This window comes from Xenopus laevis, chromosome 5S (genome assembly GCF_017654675.1).
Source record: "Xenopus laevis strain J_2021 chromosome 5S, Xenopus_laevis_v10.1, whole genome shotgun sequence".
NCBI classification, from domain to species: domain Eukaryota; kingdom Metazoa; phylum Chordata; class Amphibia; order Anura; family Pipidae; genus Xenopus; species Xenopus laevis.
Window position 1 is genome coordinate 4,657,223 of NC_054380.1, and position 27,778 is coordinate 4,685,000.

At 41.4% G+C, this 27,778-nt stretch overlaps 2 protein-coding genes across 3 annotated transcripts in view; one reads left to right on the forward strand and one right to left on the reverse strand.

The window, feature by feature from the left end:
- The window catches only part of LOC108717374 (ADP-ribose glycohydrolase MACROD2), a 1,335,613-nt gene that overhangs the window by 1,043,483 nt on the left and 264,352 nt on the right, over window positions 1-27,778 (reverse strand). The window lies entirely within an intron of this gene.
- flrt3.S (fibronectin leucine rich transmembrane protein 3 S homeolog) lies at window positions 8,337-23,442 on the forward strand. Of its 2 annotated transcripts, XM_041563913.1 has the most exons (3): window positions 8,337-8,767; window positions 17,376-17,956; window positions 19,401-23,442. In XM_041563913.1, exon 3 carries the CDS (start codon window positions 19,438-19,440, stop codon window positions 21,382-21,384), a length of 1,947 nt encoding a protein of 648 aa, XP_041419847.1. In that variant the 5' UTR covers window positions 8,337-8,767; window positions 17,376-17,956; window positions 19,401-19,437; the 3' UTR covers window positions 21,385-23,442.

Consider the following 27,778-nt stretch of genomic DNA (forward strand, 5'->3'; position numbering starts at 1 on the left):
CAACTCCCATTTCTAATTACCACTTCCTGGAGATAAAACTTAATTTGCGGCTGAATTCATTGAAAGGAGAAGCTGTCGGCCGCATCCACAATGGCACTAATTGTTACACACCTGTAATTAACAGCGACAGCCCCATTGTATTGTGGCCGAGCATTGGGGCATGAGGATCTGCTGCTAAAACTCTCGGTTCTTTGTAAAAACGAATGGAAAGGAAATGAGGATTCACTGAGTCTGCCCTGCAGGTTTCCTATAATATTTATGTCGCATGTCAATAGTAATAGATTAGGAAACTGCATTATCATTGATCAGCACACACTGCTCATGTCTGATTCTTCCCTCGTGCAGGATCATAGGAACCTGCGGCCCAAGCCCGCGTTGGACTGGGTTTCCCAGGGGCCTCCCACACCAACCCCCGGACCCCCCAGCCGTAAAGCCGTAATGAAGTGATGTCGCACCAAGCTAATATGGCAGCTGCTATCCTAAACAAACAGAAAGCTTGTAGAGCTGTTTAATCTGGTATGGTAAAACATTATACAGAATAAATATAGTGTTATAGCTTGCACTATTGTGGCTAATCTCGTGTAGCTTTCCGTCTCCTTTAACTTGCAAGGTTTTTTGCTCAAATTCAAAAAGAAAAAAGTGCAATTATTCTAGGAATATCAAATCTCCAGCAGAACTACAACACCCAGCATCCCCCCCCCCCCAACTCCCGTAAGGCTAGAATTGTAGTTCAGCAAAGGCTACAGGTTGTCCATTCCTTGCCACTCTATTGTGAAGACACTGAGGGATCAAAGGTCTGAAGTGGTGGATGTTGGGCTTTGCATTCGGCTTCTATGTAAATGACTCGAGCAGAAATCCGATGGAGCTCGTTGGCTGTTGTGTCTGGATTCCGCTTTGAAGTGGGAAATACAATAAAGGAAACATGTGCAGGGAAGGCAGACGCTGCCTTTGATTCTCCATTGTCGCTCACATCTTCTGTCTCTCTGACAAACACACGCTGTGAATTAGAATTTTATAAAAACATTTCTCTACCTCCCTGGGGGATTCATTTTCCCTTGTTTTCCGTGAAATTATCTCGGCAATTTATTTTTATGAGGCAACGATGATGAATACAGTGCTGATTCTTGGCCGTAGATCAGCTTGGGGTGTTGGGAGATGCAGTTCCACACACAAAAGGCTGCTATACTTGTCCCAGCACAGTGACTGTCTGCAACTTTTAACATCCATAACAACAGCATTTAAAGGGCAACTTAAAACCACAAACACTGATTCCCCTGGTTGCTTTTATCAATGCCTGCAGCCTTCTATGCGTGGCCAATGTTGACCATACTGCGCAATCATCTGGGGATTTATGGTCAGTTGGAGGCTGTTTAACCATTAATCCTGCCAACCCTGATGGGTTGAGTGCAGTTTCGGACTGGTCCACAGGGATACCAGGAAAACTCCCGGTGGGCCAAGGTGTCATTGGGCCCTCCTGCTTCAAAGCATTTGCATATTTCATGGCCATTACCTATTTCTATGAGAACAAAGAAATTAAATAGATGGAATAATAGATTATAGTATGTAAAGAAAAGAGACTAGGAGAATAGAGGTTGAGTGAGGAGAGGAATTATAATAGTACTGAGAGTGGGCCCCTGGTCTAAGATATTTGGGTGGGCCCCTGGTGTCCCAGGCCAACACTGGTTGGGTGTTATCTGTCTAATGGGATATATACATGGTCATTGGTCACACAAGGCATATCTCATCTGTATTTCCTGCTATACCATTTTTGGGAAATCAGGTGGAATTTACAGAACTATGAAGTGCTCGTTGATGTGTCGCCACTTGTAAAGGTATAGGATCCATAAACCCGCGGGTCAGGTGGATTCGGGCCGACCTCGCATTCCTCTTCTCGGGTGGCGGGTGGGTGCGGGTTGAGCTCTTCTCCTGCTCTCCCTGCCCGCCACCTTCAAATACCGCCCCGTTTATGACGTCATCAGCAGGCGGTGCAGGTCTATAAAAGGAACCAGGAAGTCAGATGCGGGTGGGCGTGGGCTGAGGGAAGGCGGTTAGGGTTGGGAAAAACCTGACCCGCACATCACTATTGTGGTTGGCTTGCATGCCAGTTATTCTTGGCCTCACTACCAATGGGGCATTGCCCAGGTACCATTGTGCTCCTACCAGGCTTTCTAGAAGTTTTAACTTTGTGGTTAGACTTTTTTCTTACATGGGACTGGGAGTTTTCCAAATATACAAATCTCAACGCATTGGATTTCACTTCTTCAGGCCACCAGGAGCACCAACTGGCTGTATATAGTTCTGTCTCTTCATTGTTCCCCCTGGGAATCCACAGCAAATCATAAGACTGAGACGGTCTTTGTCTTCTTGTTGTTCTATCCGTCAGGATATTTGGCCAGTGGACTGGGGGGGGGTGCTGTATGAGTGTAATGTTATTGTAATGTTGGTCTAAATTATGTTCATTTCTGCTTTCAATAAAAAAACATAAAAACCCAATGTGCGTAGAAATGAAAAATGTGACCAGGCTGTCTGGATAGATTAGGAAATCTCAGTAATGTTTATTTACTCCGTGTTGCTTCCTAATCACAGTCAATCTGTGTATATTCCTTTTCTTATGTATGTGCCAATATACAAACCTGGTGTTAAATGTTACACTGTTAGGCAGACCTGGCGTTGCACAGCCATTGTGTGAAAAGTGTGTATTGTAAGAAAGGAGTATTATGCCTGAGTACTATTGCCTGTAACACAAGTGACGTGGCGTCTCAGCATCATAAGCAATGTCTTGTAATTCAAACTTAAAGGAGAAGGAAAGGATAAAATGAAATAAGATTAATCAGAAAGGTCTATATAAATACACCAGTAAACCCTCAAAGTAATGCTGCTCTGAGTCCTCTGTCAAAAGAAACAGCACATTTCTTTCCTTCTATTGTGTACTCATGGGCTTCTGTATCAGACTTCCTGTTTTCGGCTTAAACCTCCAGGGCTAGGGCTTGAGCATGCTCAGTTTGCTTCTATCCCCTCCCTCCTCCCATCCCTGCTGTAATCTGAGCCCAGAGCTATGAGTGAGCAGGGAGAGACACAGGCAGGAAGTGATGTCACAGCAAGCTAATACGGCAGCTGCTATCCTAAACAAACAGAGAGAGCTTCTAGAGCTGTTTACTCAAGTATGGTAAAGCATTCTGCAGAATAAATATAGCGTTATAGCTTGTACTATTGTGGCTAATCTATTGGCAATAAACTTCTTAGGTAGCTTTCCTTCTCCTTTAATATGTGGAATAAACAGGTACATGGCCGAGGATAGGGTTAAAGGGGATCTCTTTCCATGCAATGCATTTTTTTTTCCATAATGAAAAATATTAGACATTTTCAATGGTTTCAAAGTGCATTGTGTCAGTGGCTGCATTAAGGCATGATATTCTGGATGCAAGGTACCTGCAGGCGCTGGCTCAACCCTATCCACATGTTACCAACAGCTCAAGTTTTGTTACATCCATTAGGCTCCCCATAGTTTACATGAAAACCAGGTGGAACAGGGGCATTGACGTTAATTGCAAGTTGTAAAGGTAAGAAGGCCGCAAGCAAGAGAATCAGTATGGCAACCCCATCTTAGGGCAATGGCACACAGGGGTGCTTTGTTGCCTGCAGTAAATCCACAGGAATCACCCCCCCCCAAGTCCCAATGGCAAGGTATTTGTGGGAGCTTCATCTCCCAAGGAGTCAACAAAGCTCCTCTATGTGCCATCACCCTTATATGTACAACTGGGTGCACACCGTAAGAACTGCTATTATACTTGGACAAATAAATATTCATATATATAGGGGTGATTTTACCATTAAATAAAGATTATGTCCCTACCCCCCCCTTCAGTGTCCCCACCGGGCACATAATCCGATCTGCTCTCAGCTATGGATAAAATGGAACCCAAACCAGGTAGGGGCATAGAACCAATTGCAAGGAGCTTTGAAGGCCTGGGACATGAAAACGGCATTTTAGTGTCAGATTTTTTTGTTACGAGGAGGAGTCAGACACCCTTTAGATTTTATGTCACCCCTGGTGCCAGGTCCCAAATAAATGAACAAGGTCTGTGCCCCGCATGGCTGAGCCGGCCAGTCTGAACGACAGCAAGGAGACTTGTTTTTATGGTGCAGGAAAAGCTGAAAAACACATGGTGGGACCAACTGAGAGATTTCCACTGCCGACTGGTTTATTTTTTTTAGGGAACAGGATGGACTGAGAGAGGATTGTTACTCGATGCTAATCCTGCACCGAGAGGTCCTGTAACATTTAATTTGGCAAAACAGCACTCAGACCCAGTGTCCCTCCCTCTACAGTTAAATTGGACGGATAATTCTACTGTTCTACAGCTTTCTCAGATACAGAGACTGCATATGCTGGGGAGCTTAGTAAATCACTTAAGATACTTCTTGTGTTGATTCTTCACCCCAGCACTAAATCACAAATTATACAGTGAAACATCTGGACGATAATACTAGCAAACACTCGGCACCCACTATTGCAGTGGCAAGGGTGAGCATGTAGTTAAGTGGGTAAGCTTGGACTCTAGAAAGCTTGGGTTTGATTCTCATATCAATTGATTTTGAATGTAGGGCTTTAAAAACTAACTACAGCTTCGCCAGACCAAGTCAGTAGCTTATTGACCATGGTATGGGGCCTCCCAATGGCCTTACTTAACGATATATGGCTGAAAATTAACCAGATATCTATTGGGAAGGTGAAAAAATCCCACTGGGTGTGGACCACATCAGCACACTCATGCGGTCCTCTCCCAATGGATCTGTATAGGTCTGTATTAGGATCTCAATCAATGGCCAGGAGGCCAATCAAATGTTTAATTTGGCCCAGCAAAGAGGTGTCCAAACGTACAAAGATGAGCACACTGATGTGGTCCTCGACCCAACGGATTTGCATAGGTCTTTTCTTGGATCTCGATTGTTGGCCAGGTGGCCAAGCAATCTGATGTTTGACTTGGTCCAGCACAGAGATGACCCAACGGGCATAGATGAGCTTTTTTGGCAAGGCTTTTGGATCTATTTCTGTATGGACAGCTTTCAGAAGTCATCACTGGGATGAGCTGCAAGTTACACAACAAAACGTTTGGGATCATGGTTTGAATCAGACCAAAAAAGCAATACGTGTATGGGCATTTTAAGTGGCATACATATGGTTCTGATCATGGCTACAGAGAAGCTGAATTTTAATGCAGTCTATTGCCTCAAGTCTCTTTCCAGTGACACCATTGGGATGCGACCTGGAGTTCTCATCGCTATTCAGGAAAGGCAATCAAAATGCTAAATGTGCCCTTGGGCTCTGTACAGATGAGCAGTTCTATGACACTTGTTCATCCTTCAAAATTCATTGCTTTTGTCCTTGGGCCAACCTGGCCCAGGGATAAGATAATAACATCGCTAGTCTTTGTGCCAGGTACAAGAAGAAAAATGATGTCCAAGACCCCAACAATGATCAACCACTGGTGCAGAAAAGTTGTTCTTGTGTTATCAACGTATAGTCTTACTCTACATTTACAACATTTAGATTGTAAGCTTCGTAGAGTAGTCATGCTCTATGCCTGAAAAATCCAGTTTAAGGTTAGGGCTACACAGCAGCTATGTTACCTAGTGTGAAGTTCAATGGACTCTCCTTCTTGGCTGGATAAGAAGAAGATTGGTTATTGATGGTACCATTAGGAGGTTTGATGCTACACTGCAAAGTAGCGTGATTCTGCCAACTGTCATATAGATCGACTTTTCTGTAAGCTTATCTACTACTAAAAAAACCAAACTTTGTATGAATTGGCATAGTTTTCTAGGCTTCTTGATAAGCTACGTGGGTGGCACAGCCCCAGAATTAAGTTTTCACAGCTGCAATAGGCATTAGTGGTCTATTCCCCTAATTCTGACCTTTGCTAGCAAACACACACATTTAGTGGCAATTTCAGTTACGCTTCCCATTACAACTGTTACAAATACAATAAGATGAAAAAGAAGCAGATGTGAAAGTTCTCCAGGAACATTACAGAAGCCATTGAAACATTAAAGACGGTGCCCTGGGATTGTTTTGGCAGACACAGGTAATAGTGGCAATTTAGCCCAACAGTCGTTTACAAATGAGGTCAGTATGGAAGTACAAACACGATTCTATTTCTAAACCACAATAATTCTATGTAGGAGCACTCATTAGGGGTGCAACAGACTGGCTTATTGTACTAGAATAGGATACGAGATTCAGGCAGGTCTGGGTGAAATGTCTATATTTGGCCCAAAACAAATACATGGCAGTTTATTAATTTATTTTAGGAAGCAAGAAGTCACCATTCCTTCAAATACAAACACTAAGTTGAATTCACTTTACTTAATGTTTCTATACATCTCAACTGGATTATAGAACATGCTTTATCCCACCCAGAGAAGAGTAATTATATTTGATTGTACGGTTATCTGTGGGTGAGACTCTTAAAATAGAAAGAAAATCAAACTCTCTCTCTAGAACTTAAAAAATAAGAAAAAATGACTCCTGAGATTACGATAAAACATGGCAGACACACGGCATATTATTTATATACTGTAGCTTTAACGAACAAAACCTTTATGAGCTATTTATCTCCCAGGATCAGTCGTGGTCAGACAGGGTCTATTGTGGTTTTACTAGACAAACAGATACACAGACAGATCATAGAAAGATTGGATCGAAGAGATATACTGATATATAGCGATAAGTAGATAGTTACAAAGTGAGGATGACAGATTATAGATTAAAAGATAGAGGCAGAAAAAATAGACAGATATAAGACAGAGAGAGAGAGAGAATAGAGCGAAGTAGATAGACAGACAGTACAGATACACAAAAAGATAGACAAACTGTCAGACAGACAGATAAATTGATATATACACAATATAGACAGGCATGTAATAGACAGAAATAGAAGACAGATCAATTGAGAGATAAAGAGGGAGAGATAGATGATAATAGATAACTGATCAATAGCTAGATATAAGAGAGATGATAGAGATAGATAAATGATATATAGATAGATATATAGATGATAATCGATACATAATGCTTTATCCGCACGCACGTGCAGTTCTCTTTCCTCCTCATTTCACAAATTTGCATATGATTAGGGTTGGGATTCGGTTTGGTATTTGTCTGAATCAAATGATTTGGAATTCGGTTTTGGCCCGGGACAGCCCGGTATTTTCCAGGGCAGCCCGGGTCAAAACGTCCTGCCGTTTCCCAAATTAGGAAAACCGGGTGGGATTCCCTATGATTGATACGGCTATCGGCCAATTGCTGAGTCATAGCCCCGCCCACATTTGTGTCACGGCTTAGCCCCCTTGTCCGGTCTCCGCCAGGCTGAAAGGTGGTAATCATAGACGGGGCCCTCAGGAGGGGGGGTGCAGGGCCATGACTCCCCCAGTCCGACCCTGGTCATGGCACACATGGGGGTTTCTCTGCCAGAATACACTAGTGAAGAAGATGCCTTTTTGTGTGCCATGACCCTAAAGGTGGCCATACACGGAGAGATCCGCTCGTTTGGCAATGTCGCCAAACAAGCGGATCTCTCCCCGATATGCCCATATCAGGCTGATCCAACTGTGGGCCCTAGGGCCCAACGATCGGATCCTAACGAATAGTAATGGGCAGTCGGATTGCGGTACCGCATCAACGAATGCGGCCGCGATCCGACGGGATTTTTCGCCCCATCCAATGGAGATCTGGCGACTTTCGTCCAGATCTTAATCGTGGAAGCCCGTTGGTGGGCCCGTACACAGGCCAATAAGCTGCCCACATGGTCTGTCGGCAGCTTTTATCGGCCACCTTAAGGCTTGGCCATCCAGGAACCCCAAGAACCCTAAATGCACCGCCCGTCAGTAGAGTTGCCACCTGGCCGCTATTTGAGTGGCCTAGCCGGTAAAAATAATGGCTGATCCCAATGTTATTAATATGAAAAAAAGATAAATATATAAATAAATATATAAATATAATTATTGGATATTTCTCTCTAGAGTGTCATTATTTACAGCCTGGCAGTTCTATAGTTCTGCTCTACAGGAGCCACAACATTCCCTTAAAGGCAGAAAGAAAAAACCAAGAATAATGAGAGTAACACGCGGCTAAACGCTCCTCACAATCAGTTGCCTTTGCTACAAGCGCTCGGCCGACTATTCGGAACAACGCGGCGCAACAAGGAGAGGAAAATGAGTTCCAGGCGCGCAGTGACACCGTATTTTACTCACTGACCCCTCCGCCGCTCTCATTATCTCCCTGCGCGCGAGTCATCATCTATAAACCGACCCCCCGCATCTGGGATTTGATTCCCTCACAGTCTCCAGCCAGGGAGTCGGACAAAAGGCTCCTGAGACAAAAGGGTTAAATGCACAAAAGCGACAGACAGAGACGCGCGTCTGTATCGAGTCCTCGAGCTCCCTCTAGTGACGCTCACACGACTCAGGCTGCACAGGGCGGGTTCCTTGTGAGACGGGGGGCGGAGCTGATGATGATAACCCCGCCCCCGAGCCGTGACATCACACATACAGAGCGGCAGTGTGAGAAGCTTTGGTTTGAGTTGAGAGTTGGAGGTGGAGTGAGAAGGATCTGCCTGGAGAGTGTGGGACTGATACAACTCAATGGTTTCCTCTGTTTCACTGAACAGCCGCTTCTCTCTCTCTCTCTGGGACTTTTATTTACTCACTGCTACTGGAAGGACTTTTGTTTTACTGTTGGATTTTCCCTGTGGCTCAGATCAGCCGGGTAAGAAATAGTCTGTATTGTGTGTGTGTATCTCTCTATATCTCTGTATATATATATATATATCTATCTGTGTGTGTGGGACTGGGGAGTCAGAACCTCTGGTGACTGGGGGACTGTTCTCCATTACTGGGGGGTCACTTTGTTACCAGTCCTGCTCCCCAGACACTTCCCATTGACATATAGAGGGGGATTTAATTATAAAAGCGCTTGTGTGTCGTTTGAATAGTGAGCTCTGCAGCCAAGAAGTGATTATCCCTGAGTTGTACAGGGTCCGTCTCACACACTCGTCTACAGTCCGAGCACTTGTGCACTTCACTTACACCCCAGTCCCCTGCACGGAACTTGCAAGTCCCTTCAATTGTTTCCATAGCCCCCCCAATTGTTTCCATAGCCCCCCAATTGTTTTCATAGGCCCCAATTGTTTCCATAGCCCTCATAAATTGTTCCTAGCCCCCTTAATTCTTTCCATAGCCCCAAATTGTTCCATAGCCTCCTAATTATTTCCATAGCCCCAAATTCTTTCTATAGCCCCCCAATTGTTTTCATAGCCTCCCAAAATGTTTTCATAGCCCCCAAATTGTTCCATAGCCCATAATTCTTTCCATAGCACCCCAATTGTTTCAAAAGCCCCCTCACTTGTTTCCATAACCCCCAAATTGGTCCATAGCCCCCCTCAATCGTTTACATAGCCCCCCTTATTCTTTCCATAGTCCCAAATTGTTTCTATAGCCCCTCAATTGTTATCATAGCCTCCCAAATTGTCCCATAGCCCTTATTCTTTCCATAGCACCCCAATTGTTTCAATAGCCCCCTCAATTGTTTCCATAACCCCCAAACTGTTCCATAGCCCCCTAATTCTTTCCATAGCACCCCAATTGTTTCAGTAGCCCCCTCAATCGTTTCCATAGCACCTCATTGTTTCCATAGCCCCCCAATTGTTTCAATAGCCCCCCTAATTCTTCCCATAGCACCTAATTGTTTCAATAGCTCCCTCCATTGTTTCCATAGCCCACCTAATTGTTCCCATAGCCCCCCAATCGTTTCCATAGCCCCCTCTCCCAAATGCAGTGCGTGGCCAGGGATGTGAGCAGCATAGCAATGGATGAGACAGATAATGAGAAGATTAAAGGGGGGACACTGGGGATTATAGACATGGGGAAGCCCCTGCTGGGATTGGGGGGGGTAGAAAGAGAAAATGTGCAGAACGAGCGAGTGAAAGAAAAGGTGCCAGTGAAATCCACAATCATTGGATGTGCCCAGTGTGACACTTCTTTAGTCCGTTGATGGGGCGGCAAGGGGGGGGGGTGTTGGGGTGCACATGTGAGAGGTTTGGGGGGACCTTCCCCTGGGGGCTCATAAAGCAACAACACGGGGAGAGACCTTTGTGCCCATCTGGCTTGTGGCCGTCGTGGAGCTGCCGGGGGGGGGGGGGGTCGGGGACGTAATTCTCACATGAAACAAATGCCTCTCACTGCTGGGGGGGGGGGATCTGCTTCATCCAACAATGAAGATTAAACTCATTGCAAATATATTCTTTTGCCTTTATCTTCTAATCTCATTATTCCATAATCTGGGGGGCTGCAAATACTGTTAGTGATCACTATACCTCTAATATGTCAGATATTTATTATTATTATACACAAAACAAATTGCCTCTAATTCATTCCCGTGAGGAAAGCAGTGATTTTTTAGTTGTTTTTTCTTTTTCTTCCTATATCTGCCACCTGTCAGTCTCTATATACAGTGTCTACTGTAGCCTTTATATTTGTCTCCATTGGGTTAGAGGGCAGCCAGTTACCTTTCATTTAAAGGTAATTAGGGTGATTTTTTTTCTGTTTCACTACGCCTGGAACGTTGTAGAGAAACCTTCTAACCTCCAGCAAGAAGGACATGCCTGCAATATGCTGCTAAGTGGCGCTGTCCCTTTAAGTGTTGGGTACTGTAGCTGTGATTGTAGGAGGCACCTTTGCCCTCATCAAGTTACTGGTTGAGTTGGGATCCAGGGAGACACACGTGGGTGTCTATAAAGGCCACGTCCCAGTTCTGATGGGACAATCAAGGTTGGGAGATGTTCACTTTGGTCATATTCCTCCTGCTGTCAGACTTTGTTACCAGACTGTTAATTATCTTTTCCCCAGGTCCCTTCTCTCTCTGTCCAATCAGATAAAGTCCAATTATATTTGCCATCTAATGCCGGCAGCAGGTGCTCCGCCCCTAACGAAAATTACTTGCCCTCAGGATGTAAAAACCCAATGATCAGTTTAGGCAAACTGATTGGAAAACCTTTCCCCATGTTAAAAGGCAAAGGCTTGTGTTTATGAAGTGCTAGCCTTTATTACACAGTTCAAAGATTGAAAACTATCTCTGTTAATTAACCCTTTGCTCAGAGACCGAGGGGGTCATTACAGTAGATAGGGGGTGGTTGGAAATTTGGGGTGGGTGTTATCTTGGATAGCCATGGTTTTATAGTAGGGTGATGTTTCCTTGGCTTAGAGACTGAGGGGTCTCATTACAGTTAATGGGGGGTGGTAGGGATAGCCATGCTATTATAGTAGGGTGATGTTTCCTTGGCTTAGAGACTGAGGGGTCTCATTACAGTAGATGGGGATTGGTTGGAAATTTGGGGTGGGTGTTATCTTAGATAGCCATGATATTATAGTAGGGTGATGTTTCCTTGGCTTAGAGCAGGTATCCCCAACTTTTTGAACCCATGAGCAACATTCAGAAGAAAAAGGAGTTGGGGAGCAACACTAGCATGAAAAATAAGTGGTGTGATTGCCCATTTGGTAGCCATGTGGATTGTCAACCTACATTGAGGTTCTGTTTGTCAGTACATCTGGTTTTTATATAACTACTCTCCAAGACTGGAATTCAGAAATAAACTCCTGCTTTGAGGCCACTGGGAGCAACATTCAAGGGGTTGGAGAACAACATGTTGCTCACGAGCTACTGGTTGGGGACAACTGGCTTAGAGACTAAGGGGTCTCATTGGCTTAGAGACTAAGGGGTCTCATTACAGTTGATGGAGAGTGTTTGGAAATTTGGGGTGGGTGTTATCTTGGATAGCCATGGTATTATAGTAGGGTGATATTTTATTCTGTAATCTTGTTGTGAGCTAATGGGGAACCCAGCAATTTACACATCAAACGGGGGCCTTGAACCCAGGCATGAGATGCTCTGTATGGGGGAAATATCTATGTTCAGTCTAGATTTGTGCCTAAATTTGCATTTCATTGACTAAAGGACAAAGTAGGACCAATATCAGTACATTTTTAAGAAAGTATTTTGGATCAAGCTGTAATTATTTCTGGAATGTCCTACAACTCCCAGCATCCCTTATCAGCCGAGGCGGACAGAGAATGCTGGCAGTGGATTCAGCAAGAGGCAAACAGGCCGTCGACATTATAAACTTTATTCCCGCCCTTTATTGGAACAGCAACGAATTCCATGCAGGGGGCGAGACTGTAAAGTGAACGGACGGGATCTGTTGCAATTGATTGTCTTGCATAACCCGGGGCTAGATAATTCAGACAGTCGCAGAAGGCACCGGTCAAAAGAAAAAACATAGCTTTTCAGTTTAGTGCTGTTTGCACTATTTCGTGTTGGCGGCATTGTCAGTGATAATCATTAAATAAATACCATGGTTAATGAAATCAACATGGCCATTAGGGCTGCACAAAGTCTTTCAAAAAAAGAGGACTATTCCTTGTTCTCGCAGACACCACTGTTCCGCTCAACGGGAGACTTTGTTGCAATTAAAGCCAGGGAAAGTGGAATGAAACAGCGAGTGTCTGACTTGTGGGTCTCGACAGAAAAAGGCATTAAGCAGTGTGTACCACCCCCAAGTGGGCAAACGCACAGCTGGAGACGCCCCACCATCGATTTTTCATCTCTCCTGTTTTTCCTTATCCCTTAAACTAAAAAGGAAAAAAAGAGACATAAAAAGCTCTAAACTCAAATTTTTTTTGTTGAAAATTAGGAGGATTAGGATGTTTGTAAAAAAAAAAAAAAAATCTAAATTACATTTTATGTGCCTATTTAAACACACAATCAGTTGTTTATATTGCACTGACAAATATTTCACGTTGTACATCTTGTTTTCATTTTAGTTTAATTACTTCCATATTCTGCTTTAGAATCACAGCAGAAAAAGAAAGCCAGGTTTACATTTCCATTTTTTGTTCAATACAAATTCCTAGCAGTGAAACCAATTTTTTCCAATAAAAACAGACAGTTATAAATATTGCTATTCGTTTTGCTATTTTATTCTAAAATATATATTTTTATATAAATATATATATTTTTTTTATTTTTTATTAATATAAATACAAATATATATATTTATGATATAAAAATATAGATTTAATATAAAATATAATACAACATTTAGAAATAGTAGTGTACAGGGATGGTAAGGGTCGTAGAAACTACAGTGATCTAACATATTATAGTCCATTTTTAATCGATTATGGATATTCATAAATGAGCAATTTTAAAACATTTTATGAAGGACAAAGAATATGAACAGTGAGACGCGGTACAACAATAGACCACAGTAGAAAGGTAGTAATCTTCTTATTCTGCATACTATTTGTTATCATATCGATTTTTATGGTTTATTGTGAAAACCAAATAAAATATTTCAAATCGAAAGGTGAAGCTCATGATACAAGACCTTTGTACTCGTGCCCCAGTTAGTAGACAAATTTGGTCAGGTTCTGACCAAACCAGGCAAGGACAGACATAGCAGAAAAAAGTCAAATTTATTGTTAAAGCATGCAAGGGACAAATGATCTTATAAATTTCAAGCACAAAATGCATAAGGTGACCCTCACATGTTTAATAACAAATTTCACTTTCTTATAATCTTTACCAGATTCAGCCAGTACCTGCTCAAAAGTTGGTAAAGCAAAAATAGGACAGAGCTGCTTTTCATCCAAGCTCCAAAGCACTTTCCCCACCTCAAGGTGAAGTGTGGGGAATTTGTTAAAGTGCAGAGCAGGTAATTCTTCACTTCAGCTCCACGTCCCCATGTACTTGCTGAACAATGGCATCATTTATTTCTCTATTCTCTCTCTCTCGCTGCCGTGGAGTAAGTTTCCTTGGCAACTTTGAAGAGGGAGAGAGAGCCTTAGACTGCATCCATTTAACAGTCAGTAGAAATAAAGCGATTTGTAACATGGCTGTAAGTAATATAGTTCATGAGGGGCTCGGTAGAAGGTTGAGTTCTCCACTGCTAAAATTGTTATTTCTAGAAATGAGAAGGAAGGAGACAATTATAGACAAAATGTGATCTCTGAATACACAACACGGAGGGTCATTTATAACAAAGACTGACATAGACAAGAAGGCCTTAAGGAAAAAGCTACTTAAATCAACATGTGGCTCTCCAGCTGCTGCTAAACTACATGTCCCAGCACCCCTTAGACAGGCTTGGGCTACTTTACTGTCAATGATGTTGTCTAATGACAGATGGAGGAACCGTCTTACTTAAATACTTGAGAGATCTATTAGAATTACAATATTATTATTCACGGTCCCCCCCTGAGGTTAGGCCCTCAAGGCAGTGCTTCTACCTTAACTATAAACTGACTTTGGAGTCTAGAAATATTCTTAAATGTCCTTTTTAACCAATCCTCGCTCTTTGATGAAGTTCTTCTAGAAATGTTTAAGTCATAAGATGGCAGCACGCTCTAGAAACAATGTACACATATCAATATGATGCTGAGATCGCCTTTCCAATGAATCATTGTGGGCAGATGCATTACACCAACATCTGAAGGGAATAAGTAATGTGCATGTTATCCCATAGGAGCCCCAGCAGCATTAATACTTCTATTTCTGCTCATGGTGGGGAACAGGGGCGTAACTACAGAGGAAGCAGACCCTGCGGCTGCAGGGGGGCTCAGGAGGTATAGGGGCCCCATGAGGCCCTAATTAATGAGCAATTTCAATATATATTGGTAAAAAAGGGCAACATGTGGTTATGTTGGGGGCCATAAAATGAATTTGCTGTGGGGCCCAGTAACATCTAGTTACGCCACTGGTGGGGAAAATAGTGCTCGACCCCAGAACACATTTTATTTACCCACACTTTTGTTGGGATAAGACAGTTGTAGTTCTGAAATACTGTAGGAAGGGCAAGATGATGGAATACAAGTGATTAGGCATTTTATGCATGTTTTAATGATGGAAGGTCAGCCATGGCAGAGAGGGAGAATCAAAGAGAACCCTGTGTCTCCTTGTCACTGGGAATGTCTACGTTTCTAACTTTGACATCATGGCAGCCATTCAAATGCAAAATATAGAGTATCCAAAAAAGTGGTGAGCAGATGCGAAGGAATCGACTTCTTTTCATCAGCGAAAGGAAAAGGCGGGGAAAGACTTATTTCAATTCACATAACTTTCTTTCCCTTCTCTCAAAGACATGTGGTTCTTTCTATGTTTGCTCTGCGCTGCCTTCAGGAAAGCACTTCCACTCCTCACCAGCCCTAATGAGCTTTCAGTTGAGTCCAGGGTCTTCCATCACAATGGTGGCAATAAAAACACTTTGCATAACAATGGGGGCTAAATGGAAACGGTTGAACTTGCAAGGCAGAGACAGAACAAGGAAACACAAACAAATATTTTTAAGCACACTGGGCTATATATTGTTTGCATTTATTGCATTTTTTGGATGCTAATTTGGGTCACTTGGGATCAGGTTCCAAGTGTGTGACTTGTTAGAAATATACACATGTATACAGGTGTGTGTGTGTATCTTTTAGCTCTTTAGTCCTCGCAAACTGTGATCACACCAAGAACCCCGACAATTACCTTAAATACTCACGATCAAAGCTACGAATGTAAAATTTAACAACTGTTTTTTAATTAAAGGAAAGCAGATTGCAAACGCCATATAAATGCTTTATTGTATGTTTAGCTGCAGAGCGCATTTACCCCAGCAGTTGTTAACAACAATTCTAACATGTTGGAGAGATTAAAATGGAGGAAAACAAAAGTTATGTTTTAAGAATGTTTGTTATATGATCTTAAAATTCTTTTTTTTGTGCTAATGGTTAAAAACTTTCCTTGGCAGCCATGTGCTTCCTACAGACGGTTGTAACATTCGCTAATTGCGTCTCAGTCATTATGAGTTTCTGTTGTTGGTTACTGGTGCAATTGAATGCTGTTTGTCAATCTTTTCTTAAAAGATTTAATTTAAGGAATTTTTATTTGCCTGTTTGATGGAACTATAAAAATCCCTAAAATGTGCTAGTCTGGTTAGCATAGAGGACACACAGGCATCGTTCTTCTGCACAGCCCAAGATTATTTAGGGAAAGGATGTATTTATAATAAAGGAGGCCCCTGTCTGTCTCATTCAGTACACTGGCACTTCAGTGCTTTTTAATTCTCTGGCAGATGCTCTGCATCCTGGATGCCATGTAATTACTGAGTGGAGGAGCAAATTGCTGCAAAGGCATTCCTTAATTTCAGGGTCAAGTATTTCCAGTTCATTTTAATTCTTTCACGTGTCACTCTAAGCACCTTAAAAGGATGACCCTGTACATCCATAAACAAAGGAGATGTTGTCAAATCATAGACAGATGTGGGGGTAAGCAAATAATGGCACCTCTTGTTTCTCAAGTTGTGTCTACAGATGGAGCATGGACAGTTCTCCTCACAGCCACTCATTTTATTATGAGTCAAATTTTTCAAAAGTCTTGGGGGTGCAAAGACGGGTGACTCCCCAAGGCACCATCCGAGCAGTATTAGTAGGATAAGATGGAGAAAGTAGAATAAGATGGAGAAAGTAGGATACGATGTAGAAAGTAAGACAAGATGGTGACAGGAACCATTTATATTGATGTTGACCATTCTGTTTGTTGTCTCAGTACACTCAGCTGGCCAAAGACTTCCAGAGAGCTCTGGGAGGTGTAGTTCAATAATGTTCCATAGGTTGGACAAAAAAATGAGGTTAACCTTGCCACAACTAAAGAAATTCCAGTTATTTGTATTACCCTGTAGGAGGGTATTAATGAATAAAGAAAAGTTTTTGTACAACTACTTTCTTTAACCTTTGATCCATAGTCTTGTACTCTGGTAAGACAAGACTTTCTTAGCATGCATCATTAAACCTTTTCAAGTTGTGTAGAACCCACTTGGACTATGGCCATCGGAGGCCTCACAACATGAGCCAAGTCTTGCGAGCAGCAGAGCAAGCCATGGACTCCCTTGTCCTGAGTTATCTATTACACAGATAAAGTGGTGGACAAAATGTGATTGTGCTTCAGTTTGTAATCGAAAAAGACAGGTGTCACCGTCTGCTAAAGCAATTTCTCTGCAGTTGGTTGATTGAAGCTGACTTCAATTACAGTTGCTCTTGGATGGATGCATTGGAATGGCTAATGTGAAACCCTAGTAGACGTGGCAGACATCGGTACTGGCATGTGACCTCCGAGAACTTTGAGGCTTAGCAGATTGCAGAGTCAATGAAATTCTTTACTATTATGCTAATGAAAATATCTCAATCAGCCTAGGAACTTAATTCCATTTTAGTTTAGTATGCAAATGCTTGCTGTCACAATTTTTTTTTAATTAACAATTGTTTGCTTTCCCCCCCCCCAGGAGTTTAATCTACAAAGGATATCCGATAAGGAACCTATCAATAAGGAAATAGCTGGCACACGTTCATATAAAACATGGATAAAATGCTGATTTTGCTATGGGAGTGAACCTTATGGAATCTGATTACCACACTTGGTTCGTGTTGCACAGGAAGCAAAGCAAACCTCATGTTCTTGGCCCAAAAAAAGTTTGATATTATGAATAGGATATATTAATGCGGAGGGGAACTTCCTGGCTTTGGAAATTTACAAGGCTTAAGGCATTTTTATTGCAAAATAAAAGTTGACCTAAGGAAACAGAGAACCATACTTAATTGTATCTACAATGCTTTTTGGTCACGGACGCTCCCTGCACACGGACCTACTTTGCTAACCGTCCCTGGTAAACTTTTGTTGTGATGCAAACAAGGCATTGTGACCCTTGGCACCGTCTCTTACTCGTTGGGATTGTTTGAATAAGCACAAGGGAACAAGGGAGTGCTACATGAGATAACCCAGACCTCTCTATTCTTGGAAACACAAAGCCTTGGCTGCTTTCTGCCTACTGGATATTTCAGGCGAACATCAGCTCACACTTTCCAGGTAAGCGTGCCATTCTCTAGGATAAGTCAGTAGCTGGTACAGAAGAGAGCGATGGCAGACAGACATATCCTCTGTATTACCTAAATTCTTACACTACTTGAGTATTTGTGTCTAGAACTAATATGTGCTCTTGAACTTGAACGTTTTAGACTCTTCCAGCATCTTAAATGGGGATAAAGGAAACCTATATTCAATGTATAAGTGCGTTTAGGATGTAGGCTTTAATGTAGAGGAAGCCATATTTACAGAAATAGTATTTACACTCCGGATTGGGAGTTGCCATGCTACTTAAGGATATTTATACAGTGGACAAATGAATAAGCATGTTCCCGAACAGGAGGTTTTACTCAGCAAGCAAATCAAGGATATAAAAATGTCAAAAAAGATGGCAGAAAATATAATTGTGCCTTTTAACGAAGTGATAAATTGCAAATGCCACAATGGTCCCTTTTTGATGATAATGCTCTTATTTTGTTTAAGCTTAGTCCAGAATTCCTTAGCTAATGCTGACTATTGGCGGGGTCTGTGCTTAGGTAATTTAGTAATAAAAGTGGTATATTGGAAATATACTTAATTACATGTGGGGGCACATTTACCTAGGGTAGAATATCGAGGGTTAATTAATATCGAAGTCGAGGGATTTACCGCTATTCCTACGATCGAAGGAATAATCGTTCAATCGAACGATTAAATCCTTTGAATCGAACAATTCGAAGGATTTTAATCCATCGATCGAAGGATATTCCTTCGATCAGAAAATTGTTAGGAAGCTGGGGACCTTCCCCATAGGCTAACATTGAGGTTCGGTAGGTTTTAGGTGGCGAACTAGGGGATCGAAGAATTTTTTAAACAGACAATACCTCGACTATCGAATGGTTGAATAGTTGAACGATTTTTAGTTTGAATGGTTCGATTCAAAGGTCGTAGTCGAAGGTCGAAGTAGCCCATTCGATGGTCGAAGTAGACAAAAAAAAACATTTGAAATTCGAACTATTTTTCCTCTATTCCTTCTCTCGAACTAAGTAAATGGGCCCCATAATGTAACCTGTGCAGCATTCCCAAGCCTACTGAGCAAACCCAAATCCTAAAACCCTAAGCAGCTGGGCTGATAATATATAATATTTAAGCTTTACACAAATGGTAGTTTCATTCTTTAATCATTGCATGTCTATCTTTGTTGCAGTCCAGAATACTGCAGCATGAACAATTCCGTTATCCGGCGTCACAGATCTCTAAAACACGGATAATTTATTCTTAATTGAATTAGTTTCCATGGAATTCTGTAACATAACTGCCAAAATACACTCTAGTTACAGTAGGTGAAAATGCAAACTGTATTGTGTCACACAAAAACCGCCCGGGTATATGTGTGTAATAGTAATGTAGGTAATCTCATCAGTGCAATGGCTTCCACTTCTACATATTGACTCTATTTTCGTTACAGGTTTCAAGGCACCGTAGGAAAGAAATCATCAGTGACCATGTCTACAGAAACTTGGAATTTGTTTGTTGCATGGGCTCAGTTTTTACTATTATTGAGAATGTTGCCACAATGTGACAGTGCCAAACCATGTCCTTCGGTGTGCCGCTGTGATGCAGGCTTCATTTATTGCAATGATAGGGACTTGACATCCATTCCTTCGGGTATCCCAGATGATGCTACAACCCTCTACCTTCAAAATAATCAGATCAATAACGCTGGCATACCTTCTGATTTAAAGGGTCTGGATAAGGTCGAGCGAATCTACTTGTATCGCAACAGTTTAGATGAGTTTCCAATTAACCTCCCTAAAAATGTCAAAGAATTGCACCTCCAGGAAAACAATATACGGACTATAACCTACGATGCACTTTTACAGATCCCTTTCATAGAAGAGTTGCATCTGGATGATAATTCTGTATCTGCAGTCAGTATAGAGGATGGAGCTTTCCGAGACAACATCTTTCTGCGGCTCCTCTTCCTTTCAAGAAATCACCTAAGCACAATACCATGGGGCCTGCCTAAAACAATAGAAGAGCTACGTTTGGATGATAATCGTATTTCTACCATCTCTGAGATCTCTTTGCAAGACCTCACCAATCTGAAACGTCTTGTCCTGGATGGGAACCTTTTAAATAATAATGGTCTGGGAGAACGGGTCTTCATGAACTTGATCAATCTGACAGAACTCTCTTTAGTACGCAATTCTCTTACCTCTCCTCCTGCAAACCTGCCTGGCACCAGCCTGAGAAAGCTTTACCTTCAAGAAAACCATATGAACTATGTACCACCTAATTCATTTGCCGATTTGACACAACTCTACCGGCTTGATATGTCCAATAACAATCTCACGGCTTTACCTCAGGGTATATTTGATGACTTGGATAACCTAACCCAATTATTCCTGCGCAACAATCCTTGGTATTGTGGATGTAAAATGAAGTGGGTGCGTGACTGGCTGCAATCTCTGCCATCCAAAGTTAATGTCCGTGGGTTGATGTGCCAGGCTCCAGAGAGAGTAAGAGGAATGACCATCAAAGACCTTAACAAAGAACTGTTTGATTGTAAAGACAGGATTGGTTCGAATACAATACATGTTACAACAACAATGTTAAACTCTTTGCTTCCAGCACAAGGCCAGTGGCCAGTGCCTGTGACCAAACAACCTGAAATAAGACCTCCAGATATCAATAAGATCTTTCGGACAACTCCAATACCCGTCAAAAAAATTATTACGATTCAGGTGAAATCAATAACAACAGAGACTATCTATATCTCTTGGAAAGTGGCCCTGCCAATGACCGCTTTGAGACTTAGCTGGCAACTGGGTCATAGTCCTGTTTTTGGATCTATAACGGAAACAATTGTGACAGGTGACAGGGCAGAGTATTTGCTTACAGCTCTTGAGCCTGAATCACCGTATCGCATATGTATGGTTCCCATGGAAACCGGCAACATCTACCTTTCTGATGAAACCCCTGTTTGCATTGAAACAGAGACTGCTCCACTTAAAATGTACAACCCAACCACCACATTGAACAGAGAGCAAGAGAAGGAGCCTTATAAGAACTCGAGTTTACCATTAGCTGCAATCATTGGGGGAGCCGTGGCTCTGGTAGCTATTACACTCCTCGCTTTGGTGTGTTGGTACGTTCACCGGAATGGGTCTCTGTTTTCCAGGAACTGTGCCTACAACAAGGGTCGCAGAAGAAAAGACGACTATGCAGAAGCTGGTACAAAGAAGGACAATTCCATTTTAGAAATCAGGGAGACTTCTTTTCCGATGATACCAATAAATAGTGACCCATTGTCCAAGGAGGAGTTTATAATACACACTATATTTCCACCCAATGGAGTGAGCCTGTACAAAAACAGTCACAGTGAGAGCAGTAGTAACAGAAGTTACAGAGACAGTGGTATACCAGATTCCGATCATTCACATTCATGATGCGGAATGGCACAAGACTTTTTTTTACATATATATATATATATGGACTAAAACGAGTGATTGGAATTCACTGTTCTACTGCAAAACACTGGACACGAGATTGAAGGAGCAATGTACTGTACATTTGCCATATAATTTATATTTAAGAACTTTTTATTAAAAGTTTAAAATTTCAGGCTGGTGCTACGATTAAATGTAGCATGACACCTGACCACAATCTTCTATTTTAGTATTTTTTTGTAATTTGTACTGTATTTTCCTCGCTAATATTGAAGTTACGGACCATTTAACCTTTTTGTGTTCTACTGAGTAATATGACTTGTCAACTGTGAAAGTGGCATTTTTTTTGCATTTTTATTTTGCTGTGTTGAACAATCAGATTTTTTTTTTCATTTGTTTTTGGGGGTTCTCTTTTCTGGTCCTTGTACAAAGCACAGAGCATATTTTGCATTTGGTTTTTGAACACAGTCAATGGGAAGAAGTTGTTACAGTCGGATCAACAGCTCTCGGTTTTAGGAGACCTGTCATGAACTGTACACAAGATAGCTATACAAACAAAACATGTGTAGTAATGGGCATTACCTCTTTCTAAAAAAAAAAGAACTGCATCTGGATATATACACAATAATTTCATTTAGCAAATAAAAACATATTTCTGTTTGAACTTATACCATTTTATCAGTATATTGCTTCAAGACATTTTCCCAGGTCTTATTTTTAAAAGTATAAAACCCATGGAGATACTTTTCAGCTCTAATCATATGCTGGCACCTATAAAAGGAGCTATGTAATCTCATCATCATGTTCTCCAACCAATAGTGAACAAAAATTCTTAATAATTCAAAAATAAAAAAAAAACCTCTCCTATTTCTTAAAATTTCTCGAATTTTCCCTACTTCACCCTTGGACGTGTGCGCAGAATAGTTTGTAAACACACATAATGGCAGATTTATTAAGGTTCGAATGGTAAATTTGAATTCTCACATTTTTTTGGGTCAAAACTCAAAACAAATTCAAATTTAAAAGCACCAACTTGATTGTAAATTTGAATGTGAGAATTATCACACCTCAACCATGGAAACCGTTCTAATTCGAATATTTGCACCTTAAATCTGCCGAATTCATTTAGAAGTCAATGGCAGAGGTCGTTGACCCATTTGAAGATGTTGATTGCCTTCCTGACATTCAAGTTTTTTTCAAAGGAAAATTTGATTAAATTTTTGTTTGTATTCGAATATGAATTAAATTTATGGGTCGTTCCCATTATAGCAAATTTTAGAAGTTTGGATTTTTTCATAAATAACCTCCTTTTCAAGTTGTGAGTACATTTGAATTTATTAGCGTAAAGAAAAATTCACATCGATTCGAAAAACGATCTTTGATAAATCTGCCCCGTAGTCAGTACTTCCTTGGACCCATTTTGCACACACGGTTTTCTAAAGACACTGCCTACGAGAAAAGAAATCACTGGTGTCAAAACTCAAAACAAATTCAAATTTAAAAGCACCAACTCGATTTTAAATTTGAATGTGAGAATTATCACATCTCGACCATGGAAACCGTTCTAATTCCAATATTTGCACCTAAAATCTGCCGAATTCATTTACAAGTCAATGGCAGAGGTCGTTGACCCATTTGAAGATGTTGATTGCCTTCCTGACATTCAAGTTTTTTTCAGAGGAAAATTTGATTAGATTTTTGTTTGTATTCGAATATGAATTGAATTGGGTCGTTCCCATTCTAGCGAATTTTAGAAGTTTGGATTTTTTTCATAAATAACCTCCTATTCAAGTTTTAAGTACATTTGAATTTATTAGAGTAGAGAAAAATTCACATCAATTCGAAAAACGATCTTTGATAAATCTGCCCCATAGTCAGTACTTCCTTGGACCCATTTTGCACACACGGTTTTCCAAATACAAAGCCAACGAGAAAAGAAATCACTGGTGGATAAATAATTCTTTCAGGTGTTGAAAACACCTTATTTTATACAGTAATTTAAAGTAGAGAAAAATGTAATAATGTCTACGCCGTGTCCCATGGAAAATCTATAAATGTTGTAAAAATTTTAAATATAAATTTCCAGAATGTGACCCAGAAAGAGCAGAATACAATGTAGTACCCAGAATAGTGCCCATTACTAGACCAGTTCATTATGTAATGTAACAAAAAAATGCCATGTTTTGTTTTTGTTTTTTTCTACCTTACCATTAATTGAGCTATTTACTATTGAGCACAATATTACACTTTTGTTGCCATAATATTTTTCCACTTTTTTTTTGGATAACAACCAAAGTGCGTTTTAAGCCCTTTGGCCAGTCTTGTATGTGCCTTGATCCAATGCTTCATGTATTTAGCTTTCTTTCAGTGACAATTTTTTTTCATAAATGCCGAACTATGAAAGATATTGGCGAATAAAATGGAAAAAAAAAAAACCGTACAACATTACTGGGGTTCCCTTTGTTTTATTTGTTCTGTTGAGAAGGAGAGAGACAAAATATATCCCAATGCTCCAAGTTTGACCACATTTGCGAACTGTTATTAGGAAACCTAATCCGCAGCAATTATTTGCAGATTTCTATTGCTTCTTTGTTCACTTGAGTGCTATCATTAAGGGGCTGATTCACTATGGGTCGAATATCGAGGGTTAATTAATTATTCCTTCGATCGAACGATTAAATCCTTCGAATCAAACGATTCGAAGGATTTAAATCCAACGAACGAAGGAATATCCTTTGATCAAAAAAACTTAGGCAAGCCTATGAGGACCTTCCCCATAGGCTAACATTGACTTCGGTAGCTTTTATCTGCCGAACTAGGGGGTTGAAGTTTTTTTTAAAGAGACAGTACTTCGACTATCGAATGGTCGAATAGTCGAACGATTTTTACTTCGAAACCTTCGATTCGAAGTCGAAGGTCGAAGGTAGAAGTAGCCCATTCGATGGTCGAAGTAGCCCAAAAAAAACTTCGAAATTCGAAGTTTATATTACTTCAGCCCCTTAGTATCTGCAATTTTGACCATCAAGCTATAAAAAGTCCTGCAAGCGTAGAATTGCAAACATACTAGCAGAAGACAAGCGATAATTCCCTGGAGATCAACTGTCTAAGCATGCATCAATGTTAGGTTGGGGTGGTTAAGTGAGAGGAGGAACGACTGACCTGAGAAATGATCCTAATTTGTGTTTAAGAGAGAACATTCTTTAGTGCAGATGTGCAAGTGGGCTTCACAAAATCAAGTTGACATATTTTGAGCAGGAGTTTCCTGTGCTAGAACATGATCATGCCATGGATTGCCACCACTTCTAATTATCAGCCTGTTATAGATAGGAGTGAAAAAGAAAAGACTTCATAGCCGTACACCTCTACAGTTTATTTTTCCTGCAGGAGGCTTATAAACATTGTGATGAAAGAGTGGTGTGTCTTTAGTTTGGCCTACTGCACATTTCTTATAGATTGTAGATCATGAGATCCAGTGAACCTCTAAGCACAAGTGATGTGTGTGCCGGCCCGATACCTGTGGGTCAGACCGGTTCGGGCCAACCTTGCACCCCCTTTTCCGGGGCGGGTGTGGGTTGAGCTCTTCAGACTACTCTCTGCACCCGCGACCTTCCAAACGGCGGCTTCCGACTTCCGGGATGAACTTTTATAGACACGCGCCTCTTGCCCTGCCCCTTTTTTATCGTCGTTGGCAGGGCGGGTCTATAAAAGACCCGCGCATCACTACTATGCACATTACCCACAATTCAAGTTGCAGCTTTCTCCTAACTAAGCAGCCATTACATTGTACTGGACCTAAAAGAAAAGCATTTCGGTCCTCTAACTAACTTTTGTAGACTGTGATCCAAAACAATTCCAGGTTTTTGCTCAAAAACCCATATCTGAAATTAAGATCCCTAGTCAAGATAAGGATTTTGGGCAAGTTCCATACACCAAAAATTAATCTGGTGGCTGCGATTTGGTCACCTAACACTGGTGGATACCACTAGCTATGCCCCAAGCTGCATTAATCTAGGTCTGGTGTAAGTAACCAGTGCGATTGTACCAATAATTAATGCTTTATAGACAATGCTAGTACTGGTACAGGGACCATTGTCCAGAAAACACCAAATTACGATAAGGCCGCCTCTCATAGACCCCATTTTAATCAAATAATCCACAATTTCAAAAATGATTTCCTTTTTCTGTGTAATAAAAAAACAGTAGCTTGTACTTGATCCCAACTAAGATATAATTAATCCTTATTGGAGGCAGAACCAGCCTATTGGGTTTATTTCATATTTACATGATTTTCTAGCAAACTTAAGGTATGAAGATCCAATCACGGAAAGATCTGTAATACGGAAAACTCTAGGTCCCGAAGCATTCTGCACACACGGATACCTGGGAACTCTCTCTGCACCACACAGTTTGGTGCCATATACACAGTCTACAAATTGTGGTTTTTTGGCACCAAGAAAAGTCCATAGTGGTAGATTTAAGGGCCCAGTCTAATGGGCAGTTATGGTAGAGTCCTGCAGCGGGTCGGGTACCCACGGGTTAAAAACCTGCGGGTTGCGGATATAGACGCGGGTTGGCAGTTCTGCGGGTCGGGCCGCGGGTCTTCTCAATAGAGATTTTTACTCTTTTTTTCTGATCACGTCTATTTCCGATGATGTCACTTCCGGTTTACAATGACATCACTTTCTGTTTTACTCCTTTTTTTCTGATCACGCCTACCTCAGATGATGTCACTTCCGGTTTACAATTACAGCACTTCCTGATTCTTGATGGTCAGCAGGTCCTGGTTGCGACCGGGTCGGGTAGCGGGTCCAAGCGGGTAAGAATGCGGGTTGCAGGGTCCGGGTTGCGGATGGCAGGTTGTGGGTACGGGTCCGGGTTCCAAAAAATGGATCCGCGCAGGAGTCTAAGTTAGGGTTTGATGGTTGACCAGTTTATTCTTCTATAGATACTTCTAGCTATTGTTTGCTATGTCAGTGTCTCCTTATATCTGTAAAGTGTAGAAAATAAAAGGCCCACTAAGACGGTGCTGGTTTTGCCGCAGTAATACGTGTGTAACTTGTGTGCAATATAGATATTATTTTAAGCAACTGAAATAGAATGAAAACTTGCCGGACAAGTTCAAACAAGCGAGACTCGGCCACATAGTTGTGATGGGCTAATGCACTCGGGCGGTTGAATATTTTCAAGATCTCATGAAGTAATAAATTCGGAAATGCACAGAACTCATTTGCAGCCAGTGGCTCAGACAGAAATGTCACAGCTCCCAGTTTATGGAAAGCCTGTCCTTGCAATTCCTACTATTTACTGACTGTCTCTAGAAAGCAGGAACTGTGGAGAAAGCAGAGCCGTGTGCAGATATATTGGATCCCTTCTGACACCCTCTGGAAAACATACCGACCAATTGCACTTTGCAGCTCCTACTTCACATTCCGATTCTGATCAAAAGTGCTCGTTTGTTTGTCTAGATATTGTAATGTGAATGTGACGGTGTAACTGCCAATAGAAGGGCTAATGATGCAATACCAGCTGGGGGATGTCATTAAAGGTGCAAAGTTTGCTCTGCCCGGCAGTTGCCATTCAAGTCAAAAGCAGGCAGTGAACATGGCCGGCAGGAGAATTTGCTCCACCAATGGAGACCATTGCAAGGTTTGGTACAGGGAACCTATTGGCAATGATTTAGGCTCACCAGATATAGTGACCTTTAAAGGAGAACTAAAGCATAAAGGGATACTGTCATGGGAAAAAAAAAAAATTCAAAATGAATCAGTTAATAGTGCTGCTCCAGCAGAATTCTGCACTGAAATCCATTTCTCAAAAGAGACAACAGATTTTTTTATATTCAATTTTGAAATCTGACATGGGACTAGACATTCTGTCAATTTCCCAGCTGCCCCTGGTCATGTGACTTGTGCCTGCACTTAAGGAGACAAATGCTTTCTGGCAGGCTGTTGTTTCTCCTACTCAATGTAACTGAATGTGTCTCAGTGGGACCTGGATTTTACTATTGAGTGTTGTTCTTAGATCTACCAGGCAGCTGTTATCTTGTGTTAGGGAGCTGTTATCTGGTTATCTTCCCATTGTTCTGTTGTTTGGCTGCTGGGGGGGAAAGGGAGGGGGTGATATCACTCTAACTTGCAGTACAGCAGTAAAGAGTGATTGAAGTTTATCAGAGCACAAGTCACATGACTTGGGGCAGCTGGGAAATTGACAATATGTCTAGCCCCATGTCAGATTTCACAATTGAATATAAAAAAAGCTGTTTGCTCTTTTGAGAAATGGATTTCAGTGCAGAATTCTGCTGGAATTAACTGATTCATTTTGGAATGTTTTTTCCCATGACAGTATCCCTTTAACTAAAGAAGTAGGTAGAAATGTTGTACATGATGTTTTGTGC

Coding starts and splice junctions, on each gene's coding strand:
- flrt3.S (XM_041563913.1), top strand. CDS start 19,438: ATGTCTACAGAAACTTGGAATTTGTTTGTTGCATGGGCTCAGTTTTTA.